Source organism: Scophthalmus maximus, chromosome 1 (genome assembly GCF_022379125.1).
Source record: "Scophthalmus maximus strain ysfricsl-2021 chromosome 1, ASM2237912v1, whole genome shotgun sequence".
NCBI lineage: Eukaryota > Metazoa > Chordata > Actinopteri > Pleuronectiformes > Scophthalmidae > Scophthalmus > Scophthalmus maximus.
Genome location: NC_061515.1, coordinates 17,410,238 through 17,423,203, shown reverse-complemented (window position 1 = coordinate 17,423,203; position 12,966 = coordinate 17,410,238). Strand labels below are relative to the sequence as shown.

Sequence of the window (12,966 nt, the reverse complement as noted above, 5' to 3'; positions counted from 1 at the left end):
ATCAATGTAACAACAGCAAAAATTCCCATTTTGGGAGGAGCTTTCAATGAGCATTTTATCGGATGTTACACAAACAGTTGGCAAGACAAAGAAATGCATTTAATTTCCTATATGTTGCCATATTTTTTTCCTCAAAAAATTATCAGACATTACATATATGGATTTGCGTCAACACATATATGGCATATTGTGTATCAGTCACCTTCACTGTTGAAATACAGCTTGAAGGATGATGCAGGATGTTGCCTCCTTGGCAGACACACGCACATTTATTTTAGCACGCGTTGCATGTCTGTGTGCATGTTTGTACCACACAGAGCAAGTTGTGAGACAATGCAGTGCCATGCACGTTGCTTGCACACATCCTTCTTTGTTATTCTCGGGTTTTTACGAGACTCTGCAGACGTGTAGGTTTTTGCACTGTGACTTCCTATCGTGCCAACTGTTGTGTAACATCGAATGAAATGCTCCTCCCAAAACAGGCAATTACTGTTGTTATGCTGATGTTCAAGAATTCGAAACCAACCACGTATATATATCACATATAGTTTCCGAGCTTAAGTAAACTTGTTCACACTTTTGACTTGTTTTGGTCCTCCAGAGTTCCCCATAGATTCAAAAACAAGAAATATACAGACGTCTGATGTGTTTTGTCTCCGTGTCAGAATGTTCGTTGGCCTGCTTTTTTTTCTGCATGTTTATGGGCTTTTGTGTATGCACTTGCATATTTACAATATAAAACCCAAAACGTGGAAACTTGGCTTACATTAAACATGTCTTGTTTGCTGCAGGACAGGTGGCTTGTGTCCAGATAAGACACCCACCTCTCTATTTACCGCTAACTCTATCTACACCTTTTCCCCTATTTTTCTCCTCTGTCACCGCTGTCATCTCATCTGACAGCTAATAAAGTTCCAGTTACACAAGTAGCCGTTCCGGAGCTCCACCACCAAGACGGCTGAGAGAATGCAGGGTTGAATGATAGCTGTTACTTTCTAATCCCCTCATTTGATCACACCAAATCCCTCCATCTAATATTCTATTGGCAATAACCACTTGTTTTCTTCACTGATAAAAAATTAGCCCATGGGTCAGGTTCATTTTAGAGCAAACTTTTGAGGACAGGTGTGCACAGAAATCTGAGAGGCTGCCGGGGAACACAGCGCTTCATATTAATGATGATTGTAAATGTTTGCAGCTGCATCCAGTACTCAGCATCAGAAAATGTATTGCCGCTGCAAGCTCGTAAACTTTGTTCTTGACCAATGCTGGTTCTCATTGGTCAGAACAGCTGTCAGTTAGGATACATTTAGGTCAAAGCCCTGCCAGGATTTTTGTGGGCGAAGGGAGCAGTTGTACGTGCTCCATCGTGGCAGCAACAGTTGATGCTGTAATGCAGAATGGGAGGTTGCGTGTGGCCGCCACTGAGGTCATTTGGCTCTGTTGCATAACAGCTCGGTCATGTATACTGGTCGTGTCCACTCGCTTACATGTTCACACTCATGTTCAAGCACAAGTGCACGTGTTATATGCTCGTGTCCGTATTGACACATAGGCCTATGCAGATTTTGTGTTACACTACACTCAATTCTCTGATGTACTTTGTCTCTGTTTTGGTTACTGTTACTGAGCATGTCATGTTGCTCCAGTGTATTTAGAGAGTCAGTTGTCACAGAGTCAAAATCAACATCACAAGGTCTATCTTGTTAATGAAATAAGAAGGACAAACGTTCGTGCGTGTCCATCATTCACACTTCTTTCTCCAGCTTTGCACAAAACCAAAACGCAGGTACCGTGAAATGTACCTGTGTATGTTGACTGCACACATACTGTATGCTTCTTTCTGCTTTCTTTTTGGGGCAGTCTGTCTATATGGAGCCATGTGCATGTGTATTTGCATTTGAACCAGAGGTTCAAATCTGCATGAAATCTTTGAGTATCTCAGTCTATCTGACTGTGTAGCAGTCATGTTCAAGCACAAGTGCACGTGTCATATGCTCATGTCTGTGTGAGCTGTAAATTCCTGTCGAGCGCACACCTACTTTTGGGGAACCGCGTCCAGCCTTATGGTAAAACTACCTGGTTGCAACCACTTCACAGCCAGTTTTCCACCGGTGATGACCTGTAGTGCACTGACAAACAGTTGTAAGCTGTATTTGATAAGTGAAAATCAAGAAAAGAGCTATGGTGTGTTCCACATATCTTGCGACTCGTTTACATGAAAACCAAACACAGGCACGGAAACACGGGTAAATTGCAAAAGCAATATTTGTCTTTATTCTCCAGCAAATGTCACGAGGCTCCTCTGTGAGTTGAGCAGGTTAACTGTTAGCATTGGTAATTAGCACTAAAGCCAGAGTCCCTGGTGTTAAAGATATTTGGTCAATATTTTGGTCGTGACCGAAATGTCTGTAAATGATGGTTGACCATCCATTAGTTCCAAAGTGGTGGACCAACCGAATGGCATTGCCATTCCTGGAGCCGCAAGGCTCGCCTAGCTGAAAAGCTTCATAAGACATTTACTCATAGGCTGCTATAGCCTATGTGGCACAACTACACAAATCAATGAAGCTAAGCGCTGCATTAAACATTTGGTAATCTTTGGATTTGTTGTTCATGGACCCAAAAGATATAAAACCACCTCTTTGTGGTGATGTTACTGCATTCCTTAGGATTGTGGGAACAGTGTCAATGACTTCACAGACACAGACCACCAACAGCAGGTCTGTATATATTATATATCACCCTTAGGCCCAGTATAGACTAAGTCTGCAGGTCATATCCTGGGACCCTCTCAAACACTTTCAGAATGGCTCTTGAGTCATGACCATAGACAAAACGGAATGACCAGCAGAGGGCGACTCCACTGGTTGCAAAAAGAAATCAGTTTCTATAGAAGTCGATTAGAAAAGGCCTTCTCACTTGATTAATGTCAGTAAACATTTTGTCGAAATAGTCTCAATCTTTAAGAGGAGTGTTGTGTGCGTGTAAACACTAGCGAAATGATAGCTAGGTTCATTTAGGTTGAGATTGGATTGACATAGATAACAATGTCCATTTTATTAATTATGGTCCAATTTAGAGGAAAATAAACGATAAAGCACAGTATGCATTGGAGCGTGATTGACAGCTAGTGCCGTCCAACACGTGCATGGTCGCGGGTGTAGGTTGACGAGCTCTCAGTCAGGCTCCAAACATAGTAACTTCTGGTTTTAAAAAAAAAAAAGTGGCGCTGGCCAAAAACCCTAAACTCGAGGCTTCAAAACGGCAGCTCACAAACCAATGGGCGTCACGGTGCGTTGCCACTTTGTTATGTCTGTTATTTATTGGTATGCTAGTGTCAAAATTCAGTTTTTCAGATGGAGAGCTGTCTAATAATACCTAGTCAGCCTCAAGACAAACCTTTTTGACCCCCTGGGATGGCTAAAAGCTGAATCTCAAACAAATTTTTTTAATTGTGTGTTTTCTGTTTTGAATGATTATCAATTCACAAGCAAGTCAAAGACTGAAGAGACTTTTCTGTAACACGTTCGACCACTTTTTGGAGCCTCATGAAATAACTACAAACTGCAGCATGGTAAATGTTTACTTGAGCTGATTTGAACTGGTCGCAGGACTCGTCGATTCCTCACCTAAAGGGTCCCAAGTGTCTCCGGTCAGTCACTGGAATGTTTCACTATTTACTCAGATATCAACCTTTCAGCACAGTCTGTTTTGGTAGGAGCTGTGAGGAAGAGTTTTGTTTGCACACACACACACACACATGCACACACATGCACACAACATGTGCAGTAGCTAATGAACTCTGCGAACCCGTGGCTCACAACCAATACTTAGTGATGCTGGTGGATGCACAGAAAGAGGAGTACTGTGTGCACGTAAACACTAGTGAAATGATAACTAGGTTCATTTAGGTTGAGATTGGATTGTCATAGATAACAATTGCAGCATTAGAACTCTTGAAATCATGTTGAGGATTTGCTGATATGTCAGCCACTGGGATCCTTAGCACGTCAAATGAAACAAAGTCATCAACGGGGGAGAGGACAAACGTCTGGTTTTATTTGTTTTCCTACATTGTGAGAGGTGTTGTTATGTTCTGTACATTGCCGACGTTTTCACATTTGCGATACTGATATTCATTTAGCTATTATGAATTAATGTGAACACGCTGCTAAATTTTATAGAAGAAGTGCATTATCTTCAGAGGTGTCCTCTGTTTCCTAAGCTGTATGCATTCCGTCGTTTATGAGGAGATGATAACCACAGAAATCTGGGAATCTGGAAAACAAGAAGATAAAACTTGGTCAGTTAGAAAACTATGTTAGTCTGAAGCCCAGGTGGTGAAGCAAATACCAACAGCAAAAGCCTTTTTTGGGAAGTGAGAGGGGCTGTGAATGTGGATTTTATTGGAAATTGCACAACAGTTGGCACGACAGGAATCCACAGTGCCGAAACTCACACGTTTGCAGGACCTCGTAAAACATGAGAAGAACATAGAAGAGTATGTGCAAGCAATGTGCACGGCACTGAATTATACAACAACTTCTTTTTAAACATGCATGTGCACAAACAAAGAGGGAAAACACATGAGACTCTGAGACTGAAACACATGTGCATGTACATGAGTATTCGTATACAGTACAACAGGAGGATGAATCAAGCTACATCTGGCCAACGATTAAAAAAAGCCAAGGAATTATATTATTAATTTCATGTTGAATACAACTCCCTGTAAAACCAGAACCACTCTTAGGTCTATGTAACCAAAGTTTAGCCTCTAAAGCTAACTTATTTACTCTAATTTACAAAAACCATGGTGAAAAACAACAATCTGTTTGTGTCAGGAGATTTTATCTTATACAGATGTCAGGAAATGAGTTGAAACTTGAGGAATTGTTCTTTTTACAGATTAAATTACATATATAGTAGTGTATAAGCTAAACTAACCAACTGCAGGCTGTAAAGCTACACATGTAGCGTACAGACACAGCTCATCCAACTCTCAGGAAGAAAATTGCAAGCGTGTGTCTCAGTCATTGTCAAACTATTAGAGTATTCTGCTGGAAAACATAACAACAATTCATGCACTGTAGGACAAGCAGCTGTCCTAATATCTGACCTACTGACCTACATACTGGAAATTGGATGTCAGATGCTTTAAAGCTGATATTTTGACTCATATTTGTCTTGAATTCAGGTATTCCTGACAGTGCACATTGCAGGGTAAATAGAGCAAAGGGCGGCAGGAGCCACGTCGCACCCATAGCAACGCATCTCGTACTGTGTTTGAACACCAGCCAGATATTTCATCTTCCCAGGGCTCAGTATTTACATTCAGGTCTATTTCGGCATGGAAACATGATGTGGCTTGGACAGCAAGCAGAGTCACCAGAGGTGACGGGGTGCTGTCGATGGGGATCTGAGATGAAGGACGAGCACAGATGTAAGTTGTCGCCTTGTGCGAAAGGTCTCAGAGTAGCAGTGAGTGTGTCATGGGCGAGGTTCACCTGCACTGACCTGAGTGTTAATAGAGCTGCCGCATGTTTAAGTCGTATTTTGACACCAATATTTTTTGGCATTCTGAGCGACAATAGGCAGTGTTGGTACAATTAAATACAGTGAGCTACTTGTACTCAGCCTTGCTGTATTTCAGAGGTAAATATATATACATTATTATATATATATATATTATTTTTAAATAAATACATTAATTTCTAGACACCAGTATAAAGTCCCACTGATATTCCTCTAGTAATATTTCAGGCTGCTGGTCTAGATTTAGTGGCAAGACAAATCTGACCATGTGACGGATCATAGAAGACAACTGTCCTCTCCCTCCATCCTCATGCTCCCTACCATGCTGGTGGGAACTGCTTCTTCAACAGAGGTTCAGTTGGTTTGCCACAGCTGTCCACGGGGTTTTCTTTCTCCAAAACAGTATCTTCTTTAATTCTGCTGGGAGTGGGCACATTTCCACAAAGGAAAACGGAATCTGCTCAGCTCACGTGCCTTCACACTGGAATGACTCCAGCTTGTGTGTTCGTACACAATGTTCTGGACAGTCTGTTCCATCCATACCTCTGGAGCACGGGATTGTATCACTGTCTCCCCCCAGTGGTCAACAAAGGGGAGATAAAACAATACCATAAAAGGATGCATAGCAGCCATATGATGCACATGCATACTGTATATAGATGAGTGTGAAAAGTTGGAAGGCAGGAAGCTCCCCATAGAATAAGCACCAAAGTGGAACCTATATTGGTTATTATGAACTTAAAGACAGATTTGATTTTTTAATCCTTTTCTTTTCTTTTTATCCATTGTGGATCGTGAACTATTTCAGTTAAACCCTCCCCTGAGGTTTCTGGGGATGCCTCTTGATTAGAGGGGCAATCAAGAAGGGCGATTGTACCCAAATTCGAATCATATTCTAATGCACAGCAACATCCAGACATACTATAGCATGCTTTCTGACAAATGTATTGTCCCACATTCACACGAGCCTTTGGACTGGAAGAATACAAATGACAATCACATCTTGTCTTGGCAAGATCATTTCAAACCAAACTGAACCAGGTGACCTTTAGTTTAGATGACCTTTACAACTTTGCACTGGTTTTTACAACTACTGTGACACTTCCATCATTACGCTTGTGTTTTTGTGTGTATGAATTGTTATATTTAGTCTTTAATTGGTCAAATTATTTAAACATATCTTTGAAGTCTGTGCCAGCATGAGCACATTTTCATGCAATGCACAAATCTAATCACCGCAAACAGATGTTGAACACTGTAATGGACTGTTGAGCCACCTGGTGGTGAGCTGAGGCTGTGACCTGTAACCCTATGTTTCTCTTGAGTGTTTGCTTTTATCTTTAAAACATCTAATCATTGATCAATTCATTTTCAAATTTCCAGTGATGGTAGAAATGTAGAAGTGCAATGCATCTCTGTTACAATCACTTCATATCAGGCACAACTGGGAGAGATGTGGTGGCAGCCTCATGGTTGGAAGACAGTGTGCGATTGGAAGACAATTGGTCTGAATGCAAGGTCCTCTGATTAAATCAAGGAGATGAGATGACTCACGGATACATGAAATATTAGTTAATAATTATCAAGAGAGAAAAAAAACACCAAAATATCTTAATAAAGCTTTTTTTGGCTTTTAGTTAATAATTCAAGATGTCAATGTTTCAAACCCTTTTATGTGGTCAGGAACATGAAACTATGAACAAACATGGGTTTGGGTTTGAACATTTTCTGCACCATGTATTGCAATATATTGTATAAACAAAAATTCAAAATCACTGTTGAAAACAGTATTCAGATCTTCAGTAAAAGTACTGGTATAACACAACTTAGGTATAGGTAAAAGTTGTATACGTAAAATTGTACTCAAGTGAATACATATACCATCAAAATAAATAAAAGAATGATTAAAATTACTCATTATTTAGTTGGACCCCTGAAAGTGTTTTTTGTTATATTTTATTGGAATAGTATTGTTAATGCATTAATGTGCAAGCAGCTACTTACAGCTGGGCAAACTGGTGTGTATTTTAGCTTATTTATTTTACTATTGCGTAGTTCTAACTATAACTTTGTATTGTATAAACTCATCATAATATCATGGTGTGATCATTATATATATATATATATATATATATATATATATATATATATATATATATATATATATATATATATACATATGCACATTAAATACGGACTGAGACCATGTTGAATCAACCTCATCTAAATGTTAAAGTGTATTAACTATTCACAGATTGTGATCACTTTTATTCTCAAATATCCATTGGTATGCAGCTTAAAAACATTATATAGGTCATCAAAGAAGTTGTGCAGCCTGCAGAACCTGGTGTGTTAAATACTTGGGTGTGTCTCTTTCAGTCTGAAACATGAGCCACCCGAGGCGCAACCAAACTGCCTGCTCTTCAAATAACCAACGTCCGTCAGTCTGTGTGCATAGACCTGTCGTCCATAGAACTGCATCCATTATGCATGTTGATCTTATGGCTATGCCCGACCTTACAGCCTCATTACTGTCCAATTCTGTGTGGTGATCAAGACCAGCAGCAGGCGAGCTATGGGAAAGGCTATGTCTAATTTCTCTGGTGTATAATCAAGCTTATATCAAATCTACACTAGATTGGTTTTCCATAAATGGAGAGCAAGTGAACGAGTCGTGTATTACTATTGTTGGTTCAAGAGAATTCTGATGCAATAAAGGAGGTAATTGAGACATATCCTCTTAGCATGTCAACATTCCATTCAGATGTTTCTCAGATACTAGCAGGACACTGCAAAACACTTTGTTTTTCCGTATTGCTGTGGGTGGCTGGTGAAACCCAATCAGTCATCAAAGCTTTATACATCTCTTTTTATCTACACTCGCCGGCCCTCTCAGGTTGCCAAGTGACTAGTTACAAAAAAAAAAACCTGTAAGTGTACCTGAAATCTGATTGGTGTTTGACAGATATGCTGAAGCCACCGATGAGAATAGAGGGGATGAGGGCGAGGGAGTGGCCAGGTAACAGTGGAAGAGAAGTGGGTTTGCTTGGTGAGATGGTGTAAAGTTGTGTTTCCATAAATAAACAACGGGCATGAGTGTGTTTGATTAATCCATAGGGAAATACAGATTGGTTTACAAGTGATTCATGCATTCTTTCTTTTACAAAGGCATTCCAGCTTTGTCATTTTCTATTTGCTCAGGAAGAGTGAAGATCCAACTGCGAACTCTTCAGGTGTCACAGGACATGCAGTTGGTCAAGCACAGAGAAATAAGCCACTGTGTGTGTGTGTGTGTGTGTGTGTGTGTGTGTGTGTGTGTGTGTCAGGGTTACAGGAGCCAGTGCACCTACGCTGGCTGACAATGGACCTCTGGCTCTGGAATAGAGACCCTCTAAAATATGAATGAGGAAATCCACACCTGTTTCTGAAGAACGAGTGTGTGTGTGTGTGTGTGCGTGTGTGTACACCTGCGTGGGCGCATAGATGAGCTTCCCCGCTTCCTGGCTTCACCTGTCCAGTCACTCTGTGGGACAGCATCTGTCAACCCAGTTGGCTTGACAAGAGCAGGAGAGACGCGATGAAACAGTGCGGGCCTCTGTGCTGAACACGTTCCCCCTGCGCCACTGAACTACTGAGAACTTTATGCATGGAGACAGGTTAAAGTCGGCCCAACTAAGACGTGCTGCAGCTGTAAGCGGGGACTTGGTGGAGGATTGGACGCCAGAGGCAGAGACAGGTCTTCGCAGGGCTTGCCCTGAGTGTTGAGCATCATTTGTGCAAGAATGAATCCTATGTGGAAGGTTTATAAGAGCAAAGTGCTGAAGACTCTAAACCCAGAGTATGAGGAGGACACTGCTGAAGAGGTACAGAATTTACACGCCTTTCTCCGTCTTAGTGATTCATTCTGGTGAAGTATGAGAAGGTTGACAAAGTTGCTGGCGCCATCACAAGGTCAAGTCACAAGTCGCCAGGTTTTGTTTTGCCGATCATTTTTTATTCATCACATGGTCAGACGAGCTCGCTAAGCTGCCCCATTTTTTGTGCAAGGTGAACTTTAAGGGAGAATTAAGACCGACACAATGACTGATAAATATGTTCCTGTTATTGTAGATATTTCCAGTGTGTTGGTCAATGTTTTCATCAGTGATGGAAAGACGAAATGTACACTGCCTTTGTTCAAGTACTGTTCAATACTTGTGTATTTCCATTAGGTGCAATTTTATGCCTCTAATCTACAATATTTCAGAAGAGAATAATAAACTATTTCCTCCACTTTAAAAAAAATCTAAATCCTTTAGTTCCTAGTTAATCATTAGATCAAGATTTGACGATGCTTCTCAACCTTCTGGCTAATGTCTTTTTGGGACCTTTTGTCGTAATTTGGATGTCTGAAGTGAATTTTTCCCTCTTAACTTCTCAGATGGTTTCATTTGAATAATAATACCAACATTTCACTCCCCAAAAAAGGAAATACTAATGAAAAAAATTTCGTCTCCCACGGGTCATCTTCCGACCCCTCAGATTTATCTTGTGACTCAATGGAGGGGGCCAACGAGTGGTTAAATACTCCACCTATAGTATTTTGAATGGTTCGCGTTTCCACTGCCTGACTGATAGGGGGTGAGACAGATAGCCAGGGCCTCGGGTTTTATTTGAATGAGCCAGTGGACAGCACCAGACTGTGGTCTGTCACACTGCCAGGACCTCCACAGGGACGACAGGCAATACCAAGTGCGTTTGGAGAGATCGTTTCCATTTAGATGAATATGCAGGGTTGTCATGTGTACTTATGAAAAATGGTACAATTGGCATGTTTTTCCATGATCTTTCCTAATGTCAAAACATGTACTAATGTGGAAATAATAAGGTTTCTAATATTATTCCTGTAAGTGTACCTCGATTGTAAAATCATTAAAAAAAAAAACATGACAAAAATCATTACAATTTTCTATTTTAATATCCACTATATGCACTAGATGGCGACTAATGTGCACAAATCCTGTGCATTAATTGTTTGACGGAGGACTTTTTTTTTGTTTGTTTTTTTGTATTCTGCTTTTGCAGGTCACAGAGGTGGAGAATGATATGAGTCCAGTGCAGGAGGATGAGGGGCCCAACGCTGTCTCCCAGTTGGCCAAGAAAGTATGTGATGAGGAATAATAAGTAGATGTGAAATCAGTTAAAGTTTTAAGTATCAGACAGGATCAGCGATCAGTCTTTGGAAATAACCAAAATCATGGCTATTTCGACCTTTGACCCTTTGTGTGTGGTTGCTTGTGTGTCCAGATGCAGGGGGCTGGGACCAAAAGCTGGAACAGACTATCAGCTCTCTTCAACAAAGATGATGAACACCAGCTTCTGGAGGAGACTGAGAGCCCACCGGTCCCTGACCAGTGAGTGGAAATCTCCCTCTATTGTTTACGTCTCTTCTCTTCTTTTCTCTTCCTGGTTGAGTGCTCATTCTCACACCTTGTGGAGTTTTGGATTCTAAGTCACACAGCATTGGCAACATTCTCTGGAGAAGTTAAGAAAACTTTTTTTATGAAACATGGGTAAACAGCTTTATCTGCTACCTTTTACGGAGCCAGGCTAGCTGTTCTCATCTGTTTCCAGTCTGTATGCTAAGCTATGCTAAATGGCAGCTGGGCCTAGTTTCATATTTATCTCCCAGACATGAGAGATGCCAATCTTCCCATCTAATTTTTGGAAGCGCATATCACATTTTTAAAGTCCTGCTGTGATAAATGTTTGTTTTGTGTCACATAGCGCTCACCCCTCTACTTCCTCTGACCCCTCAGTCCACTTGCAGTCAAGCCTGAGGAGCCTCCTCGATCCACCAGACGCACAGGATTCTGGGACAGCTTTGCAGCCAACTGGGCTGCCAAGAAGCAGGCTGAAGCCGCAGCAGCAACCGCTGACGCTGCAGCGAATGAAGCGGCGGCGGACCAAGGTGAGGCGGCAGAGGTGACAGAAGCAGGAGGCCAGGAGAACCAGGACGGGCAGATCACTGAGGGAGAGGAGTGTGAAGGAGGAGGAGGAGGAAGGGGCAACAACAGCTTCTCCAAATATGTCTCGCTCGGAGAAGGCAGCCAGGACACATCCTTCAAGTGGAACTTTGTCACCAGCAAGCTGGCAGAGCTGAAGACCAAGGGCATGACCAAGACCAACTAGCTGCTCGTGAAGAGGGAATCAGGAGAATAAAAACCATATGAGACTGGTGGGGAGGTCAGATGAAGGATTGTGGAGGAAGTTTAAGATCAGGGTATATTTTACACAACGTGTCCTGTAACGGAACTGCACAACTGTTGTACACGTCCATTACGATTGCAGTCTGAACTGCTTGGACTTTCTTTACTTCCCGAACGCTGTTGTTTGATTCCAAATATTGTCATTACACAAATTGAACGTAGTGCTGAAATATGTTTTTGTATTCAATTTTACAGAAAAAGAGTCACGGTGGCATTTGTCTTGATCAATGAAAATGATCAATGACTCTGTATTCATACTGAAAGACTCAAAGTTTGGTCTTGGACAAATAATTTAAACATACTACTGATATTTCAGAATACAAAATATTTCATTAGGCCATGGGTGTACAACGCAAAACACAGCTAATCTATATACGTTTTGAAACACAGCATGTAATCAATTTTTTCCCCCCAGATTATATGGTGATATCTGTCTAATACCAATTCTTATACCACAACAAGGGGCCTTCACACCTGTCAGCAAACTTGATCTAATCTGTAGTTTAGAAAATAATGGATTATGTGATTAAAGGTGGTGATACCAGGATTAGTCGAGGATAATCTCACTAAACCTGTTCCGAGGGCATGGGTGATTACAGTCGAGAGATTTGTCGGTGAAACATGCATAATATTCTGTAAGCATTTACAACATTTGTTTTCCTCAGACATCAGGCATGGAAAATGTGACGCACGGCTGTAAAACCTGCAAAATATGAATGTGTGCTGTCGGTTAAGCATGACATGACTTGAATTTTCTGATTGTGGCTGAAATTGAAAATGTGCAAAGTGTGAGTTTTCGACATTTCTGAATTTTGTGACACTTTGTTTTAATATATTTAATATTGATATCATTTTCTCTCAGATTTTGATTTTGCTTTGTTGTATGTTTAATGCTGTTGTTTTGTTTTATGGTATGCTACAATAAAGACTATTGGACTAAAAACATGAATGTTTTTTTCATCCAAGACTCTTTGATGGAACTAAAAAAACTATTATACGCATACATGCAACTCTCTTCACATCTTCAATCTGTTAGAGGCAAAGCAGGCAAGGTGAAATAGATATTGAAATATTATTTATGCTTTAAGTATGAGGAATGAGGACTTTCTGTTAGCTCAGTGAAAATGTGATTCCTATGTCTGACTAAAAGGTGGAAAAGCGTATTGGCAAACAATTTCAT

General features: G+C 40.9%; 1 protein-coding gene across 1 annotated transcript; it reads left to right on the top strand.

Moving 5' to 3' along the window:
• Positions 1-9,074: 9,074 nt before the first annotated feature.
• On the top strand, positions 9,075-12,579 carry LOC118307088 (uncharacterized protein C1orf232). Its single transcript, XM_035629874.2, has 4 exons — positions 9,075-9,401; positions 10,603-10,680; positions 10,825-10,931; positions 11,337-12,579. Exons 1-4 carry the CDS (start codon positions 9,321-9,323, stop codon positions 11,707-11,709), a joined length of 639 nt encoding a protein of 212 aa, XP_035485767.1. The 5' UTR covers positions 9,075-9,320; the 3' UTR covers positions 11,710-12,579.
• The last annotated feature ends 387 nt before the right edge of the window (positions 12,580-12,966 follow it).

Coding starts and splice junctions, on each gene's coding strand:
- LOC118307088 (XM_035629874.2), top strand. CDS start 9,321: ATGAATCCTATGTGGAAGGTTTATAAGAGCAAAGTGCTGAAGACTCTA. Junction 9,402..10,602: donor AGGAGGACACTGCTGAAGAG/GTACAGAATTTA, acceptor CTGCTTTTGCAG/GTCACAGAGGTGGAGAATGA. Junction 10,932..11,336: donor AGCCCACCGGTCCCTGACCA/GTGAGTGGAAAT, acceptor CTGACCCCTCAG/TCCACTTGCAGTCAAGCCTG.